The 16344-nt window shown below is 39.5% G+C and overlaps 1 protein-coding gene across 8 annotated transcripts in view; it reads left to right on the top strand.

Moving 5' to 3' along the window:
- Positions 1 to 16344, top strand: part of MCCC1 (methylcrotonyl-CoA carboxylase subunit 1) — an 81759-nt gene that overhangs the window by 25525 nt on the left and 39890 nt on the right. For 4 of the 8 annotated variants that reach the window (XM_063621777.1, XM_063621780.1, XM_063621778.1 and 1 more), the window contains 3 exons: positions 935 to 1056; positions 2064 to 2211; positions 2301 to 2422. In XM_063621777.1, coding sequence (XP_063477847.1) covers positions 935 to 1056; positions 2064 to 2211; positions 2301 to 2422 — 392 coding nt within the window. The remainder of the gene's footprint in view (positions 1 to 934; positions 1057 to 2063; positions 2212 to 2300; positions 2423 to 16344) is intronic. The other 4 variants (XM_063621779.1, XM_063621783.1, XM_063621782.1 and 1 more) reach the window with 1 other exon arrangement.

The raw sequence follows: 16344 nt of genomic DNA, 5'->3' as shown, positions 1-16344 counted from the left end.
GGATAGTGACCTGAAGATAAGTGAGGTATTTATTGAGCTAGTGTTCTGTTTGGGGCTTTTGGATGCCATGATTTCAATTCTAGGCCAGTTTTACACAGAAAAAGAATAGACAGATTCCCCTTACCACTCTGAAGCCCTTTACTCCTTGACATTCTACCCTAATTGCAATATTGTTTTAAATTTAAGTATATAGAAACTTCTGTACCATATGATCCAGCAATACCACTTTTGGTATACAGCTAGAAGAATTTAAAACAGGGACTCAAACAGATACTTGTATACCAATACTTGTTGTTCACAGCAGCAGTATTCACAATGTGTAGAAATAATACAATGTCCATCAAGAGATTAATGGATAAACAAAATGTATACAAACTGGATATTATTCGACCTTAAAAACAAATGGAATTCTGATACATGTTACATGAATGAACCTTGAAAACATTATGCTAGGTGAAATAAGCCAAACTCAGACAAATTATTATACGCTTCCACTTACATGAGGTACTTTGGCTAGACAAATTCATAAACAGAAAGTAAAATGCTGGTTACCAGGGACTAAGGAAAGGGAGGGAATGGAGAATTATGTATGGAGATTAAAACATCCTGAGGATGGATGGTGATGACAGTTGCCCAACATTTTGAGTGTACTTAATGCCACTGAATTACATACTTAAAAGTAACTAAAATGGTCAGTGTTTTGCTGTGTATATATTATCACAATAAAAAGAAATATAGATTCATCTGGTTTAGGTAAGGCTTCAGAGCTTTCATATGAATATTTCAGATATTTCTTTGGAAACAGATTTCAATAGGGACCATACTATTACCAGTGTAAGGAGAGGCCTCCCAGAGGAAGACAGGTTCACCTGCATTAAGGTGTTGCCAGTTGAGCACTGATGAGTAAATTTTTCATTTTATTTCTCATTTCTAGGCTATCCATCCAGGATATGGTTTTCTTTCAGAAAACATGGAATTTGCTGAACTTTGTAAGCAAGAAGGAATTATTTTTATAGGCCCTCCTCCATCTGCAATTAGAGACATGGGTATAAAGAGGTATGAGTGTATATCTTTTAAAATATAACTGTATGAAGGTCAGTTGAAATAGTTTGGGCCAGGCATGGTGGCTGTGCCTGTAATACCAGTGTTTTGGGAGACTGAGGCAGGAGGATAGCTTGAGGCCAGGAATTCAAGACCAGCCTGGGCAACTTATTGAGACCTTGTCTCTAAAATTTTTTTTTTTTAATTCAGCCAGGCCTGGGCACAGTGGCTCACACCTGTAATCCCAGCACTTTGGGAGGCCAAGGTGGGAGGATCGCTTGAGCCCAGAAGTTTAAGACCAGCCTGGGCAACATAGGGAGACCCTGTCTCTACAGAATTTTAAAAAAATTCCAGGCATGGTGGCACGTGCCTGTGGGTCCAGCGTCTTGGGATGCTGAGGTGGGAGGATTGCTTGAGCCCAGGAAATCAAGGCTGCAGTGAGCCGTGATCACACCATCATACTTCAGTCTGGGTGACAGAGTAAGACTCCATCTCAAAAAAAAAAAAATTCAGCTGGGTATGGTGACACACACCTGTAGTCCCAGCTGCTTAGGAGGCTGAGGCAGAAGGATCACTTGAGCTCAGGAGTTTAAGGCTGTAGTGAGGTGTAATTGCACCACTGCACTCTGGCATGGGCAACATTGTGAGACCCTGTCTCTTTAAAAAAAAAGAAAGAAATAGTTTGTTTTACCTAGAATATTTTAATTCTACCCTTCTGTTGTCATAGGCATAAGTTATTTATCTGCGACATAGGGAAATTCCATTGAATTACAGAAAATACTTAATGTTTCTAATCAATATATTAGTATTTTGGGATTAAAAATAGGGTGAGATGAGCTACCACATGAAATGAGGGAAACTAACTAAGAGACATCTTAAATTTGTATTATTTTGTTGTCTCAGACTCGATGTTTTCTTTAAAGAGTTCCTTTGTAATTTATAGACTGGGCTATATTTATGTTTCTCTTGAATGAAATAATTTGTAGAATTTGGGGCATGTTGTTTTCTTTCCCACTCTAAAGCACATCCAAATCCATAATGGCTGCTGCTGGAGTACCTGTTGTGGAGGGTTATCATGGTGAGGACCAATCAGACCAGTGCCTGAAGGAACACGCCGGGAGAATTGGCTATCCTGTCATGATTAAAGCTGTCCGGGGTGGAGGAGGAAAAGTAAGATTGTGTGTGCTTGTGTTTGCCAATTTAGGCTCGTCTTCTTTGTTTTATTTATGTTGTAGTCATAATCATCTTTTCTCTCTTAGGGAATGAGGATTGTTAGATCAGAACAAGAATTTCAAGAACAGTTAGAGTCAGTGCGGAGAGAAGCTAAGAAGTCTTTCAATGATGATGTTGTGTTGATCGAGAAGTTTGTAGACACACCGAGGTGGGTTGACCTTATTTTTCTGACTCAGAGTTTAAAAATTAAATTATAAAAATACTGCATGCACATTCTATAAAATATAAAACTGTAATAGTATATAAGTATATTATTATAAGTTTCCCAGTTCTGTCCTGTGATGTAACCACTGATTGTAGGATGGTATGCATTCTTCCAGGCATTTTCTATGTGAATAGAAACCTATATACATATACATACAGCAAACAAAATACATACCTAAGAACAGTGAATAGAATTTTTTTTTTTTTTTTTGAGGACGGAGTCTCTCATTCTGTTGCCCAGGCTTGGAGTGCAGTGGCACGATCTCAGCTCATTGCAACCTCTGCCTCCCGAGTTTAAGCTATTGTCCTGCCTCAGCCTCCTAAGTAGCTGGAATTACAGGCATGCCCCACCATGCCTGGCTAATTTTTGTGTTTTTAGTAGAGATGGAGTTTTACCATGTTGGTCAGGCAGGTCTCAAACTCCTGACCTCGTGATCTGCCTGCCTCAGCCTCCCAAAGTGCTGGGATTACAGGCGTAAGCCACCGTGCCCGGCCAGTGAATAGAATCTTATACACTAATATTATGTCACAGACATCTTTCCATGTCAGTAATTGTAGATCAGCCTCATTCTTTTTGTTGGTGACCTAGTGCTTCTATGATCTTGATATACTATTAATTCATTCAGTATGTTTCTTGTTGATGAAATTTAGGGGTTTTTTTTCAATATTAGCAAATTATTGTAATAAATTCAGCTGTATTTATAGAACTGTCAGTTGAGATGCTCAGGAAATGGAAGTAATTTTCTAAATTGAATTATAAGTGATATACTGTTAATAGGAGCTAACACTTATATTGCACTTACCATGTGCCAGATTTTAAGTATTTTACACATGATAAATAATCTTGCTATCCTTCTAATTCTAATATAATTCTTACAACAACCTCATTAGGTAAGTACTGTTTTGATTTTACAGGTGAGGACACTAAGCAACAGAATGGTTGTGTTGTGTTACTTTTCTGAGGTCACTCAGCTGTTAAGTAGTAAAGCTGAAATTTGAACCCAGGCAGTCTGACTCCAGAGTTCATATCTAAGCCAGTGCACTAAGCTACTTCTCCGTGTACCACTATAGCAAATGCAATGTGAATCCCTATTTTTTTTTTCTGGAATTTTATTTTCATGTTTGTTGTTTAAGATGCTGATTATAAAGTTTCTCATTTCATAGATTTTTATGACAATTGTTAAATTTTATATATATGTGTGTGTGACCTGTAAGTCAAGTGAAAAGAATAATTTATTTGGGAACCATGACTGGAAAGAGATTTACCTTGAAGGTAACAGACTTGAAGCTTCAGGCCCTTCTTCGGCATTAACCTCTTCCAAGACCCTGACCTAATTTTGTATTTGCAGTTTTGTATTCTCCTTAAAGAAGACCCCCAAATTGTTTTTTGTTTCAGGCCCTATAAAACAACTGTCCTGAGCATGGCATAGTAAATGAAATTCAATGAAGGCAAAAAAAAAAGGTGGGGGGCCATTTCTAAGGTAAATTGAAGGCTTCCTTTCAAGAAAGAATAGGCTAGCCATCCAAATCAGCATGCTCTTAAGCTAGAATTGTGGAGAATCAATAGCTTATTTCAGTAACTTATTTCAGAGACATCAATAGCTTATTTGAGTTATTATGTAACTCAATGCCTGCAACATTTTTTGAATATAGAAGTTCTTTACTTATGCAATGTTAGCCAAACATTGCCTCACATTATAATTTATTCCCCCAATAGCTGGAAAGCCCCTGGGAGTCAAAGACCTGGTAGTATATACATTTTTATTTTTTGTATGTATTGCCTGGCATACTACTTTCCTTGTAATAGGCATCAATAATATTTTTTGAACTATAGAAGTAATATGAATACATTACAAATTTTTGGAAAATGCAGAAGATGGAAAACAACCCATAATTGTATTCTAATTATTATTAATATTTCTGCATACAGTCATGTGTTGCTTAATGACAGAGATACATTCTGAGAAATGCATTGTTAGGCAATTTCATTATTGTGCACACATCATAGAGTGTCCTTACACAAACTGAGATAGCGTAGCCAACTACACACCTAAGCTATGGTATAGCCTATTGCTCCTGAGCTACAAACCTGTACAACATGTTACTGTATTGAATACTGTAGGCATTTGTAACACAGTGGTAAGTATTTGTGTATCTAAACATCTCAAAACATAGGAAAGGTAATGTATTGTGCTATTATGTCACTAAATGATAGGAATTTTTCAGCTCCATCATGATCTTATGAAATCACCATCCTATATGCAGTCTGGCATTGACTGAATGTCATTGTGTGGCACATTGTGTGACTCTATTCTGTATTTCTAGTAGTAACTTTTTTTTAATCGAAAGCAAGTTTATTAAGAAAGTAAAGGAATAAAGAATGGCTACTCCATAGACAGAGCAGCCCCTAGGGCTGCTGGTTGCCATTTTTATGGTTATTTCTTGATGATATGCTAAACGAGGGGTGGAGTATTTTTGCTTCCCCTTTTTAGACCATATAGGGTAACTTCCTGATGTTGCTATGACATTTGTAAACTGTCATGATGCTGGCGGGAGTGTAGCAGTGAAGATGACCAGAGGTCACTGTCGTTACCATCTTGGTTTTAGTGAGATTTAGCCAACGTCTTTACTGCAACCTGTTTTATCTTCAAGGTCCATATGACCTGTATCTTTTGCTGACCTTCTGTCTCTGTGATTAAAAATGCCTTAACTTGCTACTGGGAATGCAGCCCAGCAGGTCTTAGCCTTATTTTACCCAGCAACTATTGCTGGGAGTTGCTCTGGTTCAAATGCCTCTGATATTTCCCTCTTCCCTTTTATAAGAGAATGCTTAATCCTAAGGGTTGCAGAGGGACAAAGATCCATCTTCTGTAACTTCTTCAGGCTGAATGGGGCGATGATATTCCTGCCTAACTATTAGGATCTCTTGTGTTCAGTACAGAGAGAGGAGCTTCGTTAGAAAGCATCGGTATGTTGAGGGCCACTCATAACTCTTGAGTTCCGACAGAAGGTGGTATCTAGAAGATCAATACGTGTTTAAAAAAAAAAAATTTGGTAAGCTTATCCTGCATTTCTACACAAAGAGTACAACAGTAATATATTCCACAACAGTAGAGCAAAGTAAGCAAGATTATCCTAAGTTAACTAAATTAGAAGGCTTTCCACTAACTGGGCAACTGTTGGAACCAAGCTGATATGAGGTTGCTAGGTGATTCCAATACATGCCCAGGATTAGAATATTGATCCAGATATTTGCATTACCAGTCCCTCCTGTTTCTTCTGAGCAGCATCCAGGGATCACTGGTTGATCCACAGGAATAAGCAGGGTTAGTCTAAATCGCAGGGAATCTCAAAAACAACTGATGAGACCAGAATTTAATAACAAATGTGCCATAGTTCTTGAAACATAATTTTTCTCTCTCCAGTTTCCCATTTTTACTAAAGACAAATCATGGTAAGACTGATTTGCTTTATATACATGGCCTGATTATTTGTACAAAGTGCAGCAAGAATAATTATTTGCCCTATAGGCTTTTAAAATTGGTTTTGATAGAACTCTTCCATAAAGAATCTCAGAGAAGACCTTTTTTGTTTTTAAGCCAAGCCCAGCCATGGTTTTATACCCTCAAATACTTATGAGCTGGGTAAATTTCTCTCCTCTTGAGGTCTCACGATAACTTGGGGCTCCTGAGTCTGTCAGAAAGTGACATTCTTTACTTACTACAGGTTAGGAACCCTATATAGAGACTGTGTAGACAAGGAATGAGGCCAGTCTTCCCCAGGGGCTTTTATTGGCTTTACAAGTCAAGTTTGATTCCTTAAAGGAAAGCATGCCATTCCAGTCAAAGCCTTGGTAAAATAACCAGTGTCTCCAGTTGTGTCCTGTTGCAAAAGAAAGCAGATTCTTACTGCATTTATGCAAATAACTACATTGCCATAAGTTAAGATATTCACAAATAATTTCCAAATTCTGGAGAAATCAGATAGAAACAAATATGCTCCAAATTTTGTTTATGAGTGTGTACATTACTTAATTGTTTAAAAAGCTGTCAGTACCTTAAAGGAAAAGTTTCCTTGACTCTGAAGAACAAAACAGAGGATCAGCAATGTTTTAAGCAAAAAGTCGAAAAAGATTACTTCAGACTTCTGTTAGTTTAGTCCGTGCAGTTAACTCCTGTTTTGCTTGATATACATGAACATTTCAACTTTCCATGAGAGTCCCGAAAGTTTCTTTTTCCCTTTTCTAATGTCACAATTTCCAAAGTTAAATGAAACCTGCATTCAAGAACACCTATTAGAGTTGTATAGTTGATTATAAATCACCTTTTGGGGCTTGGTGGCTCATGCCTGTAATCCCAGCACTTTGGGAGAATGATGCAAGTGGATCACTTGACCAGGAATTCGAGACCAGCCTGACCAACATGGTGAAACCCTGTCTGTAATAAAAATACAAAAATTAGCCAGGCATAGTGACATGCGCCTGTAATCCCAGCTACTTGGGAGGCTGAGGCATGAGAATCGCTTGAACCTGGGAGGCGGAGGTTGCAGTGAACTGAGATTGTGCCACTGCACTCCAGCTTGGGCGACAGAGTGAGACTCAGTCCCAAATAATAATAATAATAATAATAATAATAATAACTCTCCTTTTGAAGAGGATCAAAACAAGACAATTGTCTATGGATGGCAAAAAGTTTTAGGACAGCCACAGTTAAAAACACAATTGACAAATTTGGTTACCTCTGTTGCATACAATGGTTTTATGTAACAATTATACTGATAATGTACACTAAGTCATATCAGAATTACAGGAGTTTCCCATTATTTTGGAACACATACTAACAACATATTTATACAAATATAGCCCAAAGAAAGCTAAACACTATTTCACATTTGACACTGCTTCCTGTATGACTCTTATGCCAAATAAGCCAAATTTCACCTTTACGTAACTGTACTATTAATGTTAAACCCAATTTTCAATAAAACCTTATAGACATATCTACCCAATTTTAATGTTTGACCATAAGGTGAGGTTCTCATAAACCTTTTATAACCCTTTACAAATTTTTGTTGAAGAGCAGATTAGTGCTCTAAGAAGAACCTGTTGTGCTTTTATTCCAATGTTCAATTTACAGAAAAACTGAGTACCCCGTTAACTTTAGACAATATGTTCACACACAGAATTTCTTTTACAAGATTAATTTTTTATAGACCTTCCACAACTTGCTTAAACCTTAAGCTTTATCTTATCTAACTTAAAACAATCTTTTAACTTTTTAATCTAGACAAAAAAAATCCACATTCCTATGCCTTCTTATAATCTTTTACCAAAAACGCATTTCGCTTTCCTTACACACCTTACATGTAGAATTGTTTCAGTTTCTCAAAGATTACTTAAATCACGTAAACTAAAAGGCATTATACTTTTTACTTTTCTGACAAAATATTTGATATACGCACTTATTCTTAAACCAGTTAATCAAAGCTCTTTAGTATCACACACACAACACATATAAATACACAGACAAACAGAAGAAAAGGACTCATTCCCTAAGCCAGGAATTGAATCCTGAACCCAGGCTACCATTGTGAAAAGACAAAGCTAGGCCACATGGTTACAAGATCAAGCTCCCAAGGACATACAAGGCAAGAGGGAAACCTCATCCAGTTTTTTTTTTCAGGGACCTGCAGCAAAGTTTATAACTGACTAGTTTGCTGGGCCATCTTAAACAGTGGGCTTATGGGGTTCTAAGCCTGTGTTTTATCCTAAGGTATCCATCTCTATGACAAAACAATACAGAAAGACATGCAAAGCACACCAGATTCACTACAGCTTAAGACTAGCCTCACAAATCCTTTTTTTATTAATCAAAACTTTACAGAGGAGATAAACAGTGATCTTTGCCATTCATTCAACCAGTTTGCACAGAGAAAGGGAAGGGAAGGGAGAAAAGCATTGCTTCGTGGCAGGATGGGGAAAGCAAGGTGCTCAGAGAGGCCAGAGAAAGACCGCCCATTGCAACCAACACTAAATAAAAAGTTCAGGTGGGCACTTGTCAGTTAAGAAGGCATCTTTTGTCCACCATGGCTCTGAGGTGCGTCCTGCCCGTGCTGCACCCCTACGTTCCCCGCTTCGCCCCGCTGTCCACGGCGCTGGCCGCCGACGAGCAGCCTGCCACGGGCCCAGCAGCCGTGCCAGGACATGGGTCTGCCGAGGCAGTGCGGCCGCCGGTGCCCGCAGTGGACTTAGGCAACGCGCAGGAGGCGTACGCAGCCGGCGAACCTGGGAGCTGGCGCGCAGCCCACGGGTGCTGCACTTGTGCGCCTGGCCCACGCTGGTGGTGTGCCAGGAGCAGATGCGCGGGGTGCAGGTAGGGGCGCGGGGCTTCTGCCCATCCCGGGAGCCTTTACGGAGCTTCCTGGCGTCAAACGGGTGCCCCCCAAGCGTCTCCTAGAGCGAGGGAAGCCAGGAAGGGAGGTGTTTCCTGCAGTCCCTCTCGGAACTCGCAAATTTCCCTACTTGTGGATGTCTACCAACTAAAAACAATGATCATTTTAATATTTACGATATATACCACTTGTAGGAATACAGAGTTATCACTTGGAATTTAAAAAAAAAAATCTTTTCAAGCAGTCCCATCAGCTGTCAAGTTTCTCCTTTTAGGGAGGTAAAAGCTCCCCATGTCCCACCATCCTGTACGTGCCTAATCCTGTCATCGACCACCGCCAGCAAAGAGTGCAAGGCGATTAATTCAAACAGAAAAGCAGTTAATATCCGTAGTGCCAAACCCATTCTTAGCCAAGAGGGATTTTACTGAGAGGATCCCCTAAATCTTAGGAAGGAATCTAACCTTCCTAAGTTGGGCTTCAAACCCAAGTTCAGTCAAGCATCCCTGCCTTTTATTGAGAGGGGCCTTTAACCCACTCTGTCTTAGGAGAGACTTTAACTCCACCAAGTTGGGCCTGTAACCCAATCCCATCCTTTACCCCGGTATATGCATCCCACTTACCCAAAGTTGGCCAATCAGTGCTGCAGTCTTTGGGTTGGAGGGTCTCCTCAGTATCATCCCTTCTGTGGTTCATCAGAAAGACGTTACCAGACCCCACTGCTTACCCAAAGTTAGCCTTTGGGTCGGGATTTCCTTAGTATTGTCCCTTCTGTGGTCACCAGAAAGATGTTACTGGACGGGGGTCCTGATCCAGACCGCAAGAGAGGATTCTTGGATCTCACACAAGAAAGAATTCAGGTCGAGTTCATACAGTAAAGTGAAAGCAGGTTTATTAAGAAAGTAAAGGAATAAAGAATGGCTACTCCATAGAGAGAACAGCCTCTAGTAATAACATTTAAATATCCTGATAATCATACTGTGTATTCTTTATGTCCTGCTAAATAATTACCTGTTGAACTAACGGAGTGCCAGAAGATTGTCAAAATGGTGCTGATAACTGAGAAGAGTCAATATCAAGATATTTCACAAATCTTATCAAAACTGTTTAGTGTATCTGAAAGACTGGGATAAGAAACCACCTTTAAAGTATACTATCTTGGAAGAAAAAACAAATCAGATTTCTTCCTCAGTTCATATATAATACATATTCTAGATGGATGAAAAATGTAAATAGGGGCCAGGCGCGGTGGCTCATGCCTGTAATCACAGCACTTTGGGAAGCCGAGGTGGGCGGATCATGAGGTCAGGAGATCAAGACCGTCCTGGCTAACACAGTGAAACCCTGTCTCTACTAAAAATACAAAAAATTAGCCGGGTGTGGTGGTGGACGCCTGTAGTCCCAGCTACTCAGGAGGCTGAGGCAGGAGAATGGCATGAACCCAGGAGGCGGAGCTTGCAGTGAGCCGAGATCACACCACTGCACTACAGCCTGGGCAACAGAGCAAGACTCCGCCCTAAAAAAAAAATGTAAGTAGGAAAATGAAAATGTTAGGACTCTTAGAAAATATCAAGGCGCTCATGATAGGACTCAGCTGCCACTGTCTGTCTCTCTGGCTGTACCCTGGCAGTGGCTGAATTAGGGCAGCTGGGATTTGATGCACCTCCTGGTTCTCAGACACTTCTAGACACTATGCTCCAGAAACTCTAAGTTAGATAAAGCTGCACAGAAAAGGGTCAATCAGAAAAAGGTAAATAAGACTGATGTAATGACTACAGAAATCATAACAGAACACAGATCTTCATTGAACTTCCCTTATGAGCAGCCAAAGGAAAAGTATTTCCAACTTCTAAGACCTCAGACAAGGCTGGGCACAGTGGCTCACACCTGTAATCCCAGCACTTTGGGAGGCCGAGGCGGGTGGATTGCCTGAGCTCAGGAGTTCGAGACCAGCCTGGGCAACACGGTGAAACCCTGTCTCTACTGAAATACAAAAAATTAGCCAGGCATGGTGGTGTACGCCTGTAGTCCCAGCTACTTGGGAGACTGAGGCAGGAGAATCGCTTGAACCTGGAAGGTGGAGGTTGCAGTGAGCCGAGATCGCACCACTGCACTCCAGCCTGGGTGACAGAGTGAGACTCCATCTCAAAAAAAAAAAAACTCGGACAAGAATTGCTCCGTGCTCTTGATGTGGCCCCCACACATTCCCTTCATAACCTGGAATCCCTGCTGTAGTGTTTCCTCTTACCTGGAGCAGCTAAAAGATGAGGGAGAGTCAGAAGTGGTATGTGTTAGTCTGTTCTCATGCTGTTAATAAAGACATACCTGCGACTGGGTAATTTATAAAGCAAAGAGGTTTAATGGACTCACAGTTCCACATGGCAGGGGAGGCCTCACAATCATGGCAGGAGAGGCCTCACAATCATGACAGGAGGTGAAGGAGGAGCAAAGGCATGTCTTACATGACAGCAAGCAAGAGAGCCTGTGCAGGGGAACTGCCCTTTATAAAACCATCAGATCTCGTGAGACTTACTCACCATCACGAGAACAGCACGGGAAAAACCTGCCCCCATGATTCAGTTACCTCCCGCTGGGTCCCTCCCACCACACATAGGGATTATGGGAGCTGCAATTCAAGAAGAGATTTGCGTGGGGACACAGCCAAACCATATCATGGTAGAACTTTACAATTGGAATTAGAAAAACAAACACTTCAGCTCCAACATGTAAAGAGCTTGAAAGTCATCAGTCATATCCAAAAAGCAAGAAAAAGGCTAAACAAAATGAAAGTCAGTGGCTTTAGAACCATCAGAGAATTGAGGCCATGGGGCAAGCCTTCACTCTAAAATCTGGACAAGCATGCAAGTATAGTGAGTCACAGCCAGATCAGTTTACCTGGAGCAGAAGCTGCTGGAGCCCTACCACTTATATGGGAATTTTGAAAAATGGCTGAGGCTAAGTGTGGGCCAGTGTGCAAGTGAGAAACTCCTTGGGGCCCAGTCTTAGAGGGACCTCTCACTTTCATGGGTTTTGCCTCCAAGAACCTCACCAAGTTCCCACAGTAAAAATCCAAGAAAAAAATCCCTCATGTTTTACAGCAGTGGGAGGGGAAGAGTAACCAATTTGAAAGAGATCCAGAACATTCTATTCTCCCTAACAGAAGAAATCCTAACTCCAAGGGAGATGTTGCCAGAACCTTTTTTGTTCAGGGGGAAGGTAGTTAGCCAACCACAACCCCCTTTAGTCTTCCCATTTCACCTAAGGGGAGGGGAAAAAAAAAAAAAACAACTTAGAAACACTTCGTAGCACAAACACAGGACCACTAAAAGACTTGAGATTTAATCACAAGTTTATAGAATGCTTTCCCTCCCCCTTACCCTATCACCATGTTACAATGGTCTAAATGTTTGTATCCCTCCAAAATTTACATGTTGAAACCTAACCCGCTATCCCCAAGTATTAAGAGGTGGGGCCTTTGGCAGGTTATTAGGTCCTGAGTGCTCTGCCCTGATGAATGGAATTAGTTCCCCCAATAAAAGAGCTTGAGGTACCTATTTGCCGCTTCCCTCTTCCTCCATGTGAGGACACAGCAACATGGTGCCATCTATGAGGAATGGGCCCTCACCAGACGCTGAATTTGCCAGTACCTTGATCCTGGATTTCTCAGCCTGAAAACTGTAAGAAATAATTTTCTGTTGTTTATAAGTTACACAATTTAAGGTATTTTGTTACAGCAGTACAAAAAGACTAAGACACATGTCTTCAAGACTCCCATGTAATAACAATGGATTACAAATGGAGGAGCTGTAACTATGTAAGAAGGAGTTCTTAGGGAAACCAGAGACACTGGTATTAAAAACAAAACACAACAAGGACACGAGGAAACAGAAACTTCTGGCACCTACAGCTACTGCAGACATTAAACGCAGCCTACTTTCTAGCCAGATTAACCTAAGGCTTCACTTTAAAAGACTGTTTACCTCAGATCCTATTACCTAATACATCATATTCTACATTTAATAAACAATTACAAAGCATGCTAAAAGGCAAGAAAAAAACAGACTAAAACAAAGTGAGCAGTACTAGACTGATATGATACAAATTTAGGAATTATCAGATAAGGAATTTAAAGTAACTGATTAATATATTAAGAGCTCTAATGGAACAAATAGACAACATGCAAGAACAGATGCATAACGTAGGCAGAGAGACGGGAACACTGAAAATGAATCAAAAGAAAATGCTAGAAATAAAAAACTGTAGTAGAAATGAAGAATGCCTTTGTTGGGCTCATTAGTGAATTATACACAGCTACAAAAAGAATCAGTGACCCTCAATAGCAAAGACCTGGAACCAACCCAGATGTCCATCAGTGAGCAGCCATAAGAAAGGATGAGTTTATGTCCTTTGTAGGGACATGGATGAAGCTGGAAACCATCATTCTCAGCAAACTATCGCAAGGACAAAAAACCAAACACCGCATGTTCTCATTCATAGGTGAGAATTGAACAATGAGAACACTTGGACACAGGAAGGGGAACATCACACACCAGGGCCTGTCGTGGGGTGGGGGGAGTGAGGAGGGATAGCATTAGGAGATATACCTAATGTAAATGACGAGTTAATGGGTGCAGCACACCAACGTGGCACATGTATACATATGTAACAAACCTGCACATTGTGCACATGTACCCTAGAACTTAAAGTATAATAAAAAAAAAAACTATAAGCATATTTGCAAACATACTGGAAAACATGGAAAAACAATGAAAAAGCATTTCAGTCATGTAGCAAAATAGCTGATTTGTGTTATGTCAATGGCTTTCTTCTGACTTTCGTTCTGTCTGCTTCCTATACTTAACAATAAGAAAATACTGTAATTATTTCACTTATCTACCCCTCTGTTCTTAAGTATCTCTTTTTCCTAAAATTTTGTTATGTAAAAGGTATGGTTTAGAATGTGCCAATCAGACCTCAACTTTCCGTTGTGGATTATGCAAGGCCACAAAGATTTCATACAACTATGATGGGACAAATAAATACAAATTTGTGAACAACAACAACAACAACAAAAAATCAGTGATCCTGAACATAGATAAATTGAACTTTCCCAAATGGAAATGCAAGGAGAAATAAAAATGAAAGAAAAAAGAACAGAATATCCAAGAACTGTGGGACAATTTAAAAGGATGTAACACGTTATTTGAATACCACAAGAATTACAAAGCAGCAGGAGAGATATTTGAAGTAGTAATGGCCAAGAATTTTCCGAAATTAATGACAGACGCAAAACTACAGAACTAGGAAGCTCAGAGGACACCAAGAAGAAAAAATAACAAAATATATACACCTATGCACATCATCTTCAAATGCAGGAAAAGAAAGACAAATAGAAAATTACCAAAAGAAGCCACAAGGAAGGAAAATACTAGAGGAATAAAGATAAGAAATCTTATCAGAAACCATGCAAGAAGAGAGTGGAGTGAGATGTAAAGTGTTCAGAGAAAAACTACGAACCTAGCCTTCTGTATCCAGTGAAATTATGCTTCAAGTATGAAGGAAAAATAAAGACTTTCTTAGACAAACAGAAATTAAGAGAATTTGTCACCAGTAGACCTGTCTTGCAGGTCATATTAGTAGATGTTCTTTAGAGTGAAATAAAATGTTTTAGGTCAGAAACTTGGTTCTACATAAAGAATAGAAAAGAATTAGAGAAGGAATAGGTGGAAGTAAAATATTTTCCTATTCTAACATAGGAATATTTTCCTATTCTGAATTGATTTAACAGATAACAATTGTTTAAAATAATGGCAACAATGTATTTGGTGATTATGTAGCTTATGGATGAAGAAGAAAAGTCAACAAGGCAAGAAATCTATAAAGAAAAAATCAGCTCCAAGAATTTTATTAAGAAGAATGTATTGGACAGATTGGAAAATTCAAAATGGGAACATTCAGAAAAGATGATATATCAAGAAGATAAATTCTTTTTATTTTTGAGATGGAGTTTCACTCTGTCACCCAGGCTGCAGTTCAGTGGCACGATGTCGGCCCACTGCAGCCTCCGCCTCCCAGGTTCAGGTGATTCTCATGCCTCTCAGCCTCCTGATTAGCTGGGATTACAGGTATGTGCCACCACACCTGGCTAATTTTTGTATTTTTAGTAGAGACAGGATTTCACCATGTTGCCCATCTGGTCTCGAACTCCTGGCCTCAGGTGATCCGCCTGCCTTGGCTTCCCAAAGTGCTGGGATTACAGGTGTGCACCAACCGTGCCCAGCAAGAAGACAAATTCTTTGAAGTGGTTAAATAAAATACTTCATGAAGTAAACAAGAATAGAACTGAACTATTGTACTGAAGCAAATACATTTATAAGACTTCCTGGCTTTTTTTGTCTCTTCTGTGTTTGACAGTTTTTATTTTAAAACATCAACAGGAAAACATATTTGCTGATCACTTCTGTGTTATGGTGTATTATGGTGGTGAATAGGTGAAGTGAACTACAGTGTGACCATATCACAAACCTACCGAGAAGAATTTCGTGTTCACCAAATAGTCCTTATTAGCCTTATTTCCACAAAGGTTATATGCATTCACTCTTAATATGATTTGTCATAATTTTACTATTTTATAATCAACATGTAAGTACCTTTGTTGGTTGTTGTTTTTTTTCCTTAGAGATGGGGTCTGACTTTATCAGCCATGCTGGAATGCAGTGGCTCAATCGTAGCTCACTGCCACCTTGAATTCCTGGACTTGAGGAATCCTCCTGCCTGAGCCTCCTGAGTGGCTAGGACTACAGGCATACACCACCATGCCTGGCTAATTTATAAAAAAAAATTTTTTTTTAGAAACAGAGTCTCACTATGTTGCCCAGGCTGGTCTTGAACTCCTGGGTTCAAGCAGTCCTCCTGCCTTGGCCTCCCAAAGTGCTGGGATTTATAAGTGTGAGGCACTGTGCCTGGCCCTTTTTTGGGTTTTATTATGATTTATTGTTCATGTGTTTCTAAGATACTATTGGTCCATATTAATTTAATATATTAAACTTTTCTGGATGAGCCATTTTAATTTCAGTCTTCTATATTCATAAAATCTAACTGTAAGAGTTGCTTAAAAACAAAAAGTCATAAAAAATTTTTCATTGGTCTTTTGACAGTATATGAAGTGACTATAATTTGTAATTTTGATGTAGTCAAATTTATCAGTCTTTTCTTTGACAGTTCTTTTTGTTACATATCCCTACTTTAGTCTCTATTTTCTGTCTTTTAAAAATATTTATTTATTCATTCATTCATTCTCCTTCAGGTTGGAGAAATGTCTTTTCTTATTTGCCATTTTATGTAGAAAGATTTTTTCTCTTTAACATTCATCCTACAAATGGTAACATTTTCATTGAGTTTTACGAGATTATAGTTTCTTTGTATTGACAGCGTCTCTCACTCTGTCACCCAGGTTGGAATGCCGTGGCACAATCTCAG

Source organism: Symphalangus syndactylus, chromosome 17 (assembly GCF_028878055.3).
Source record: "Symphalangus syndactylus isolate Jambi chromosome 17, NHGRI_mSymSyn1-v2.1_pri, whole genome shotgun sequence".
Lineage (NCBI taxonomy): Eukaryota > Metazoa > Chordata > Mammalia > Primates > Hylobatidae > Symphalangus > Symphalangus syndactylus.
This window is presented reverse-complemented; position numbering and strand designations above follow the sequence as displayed.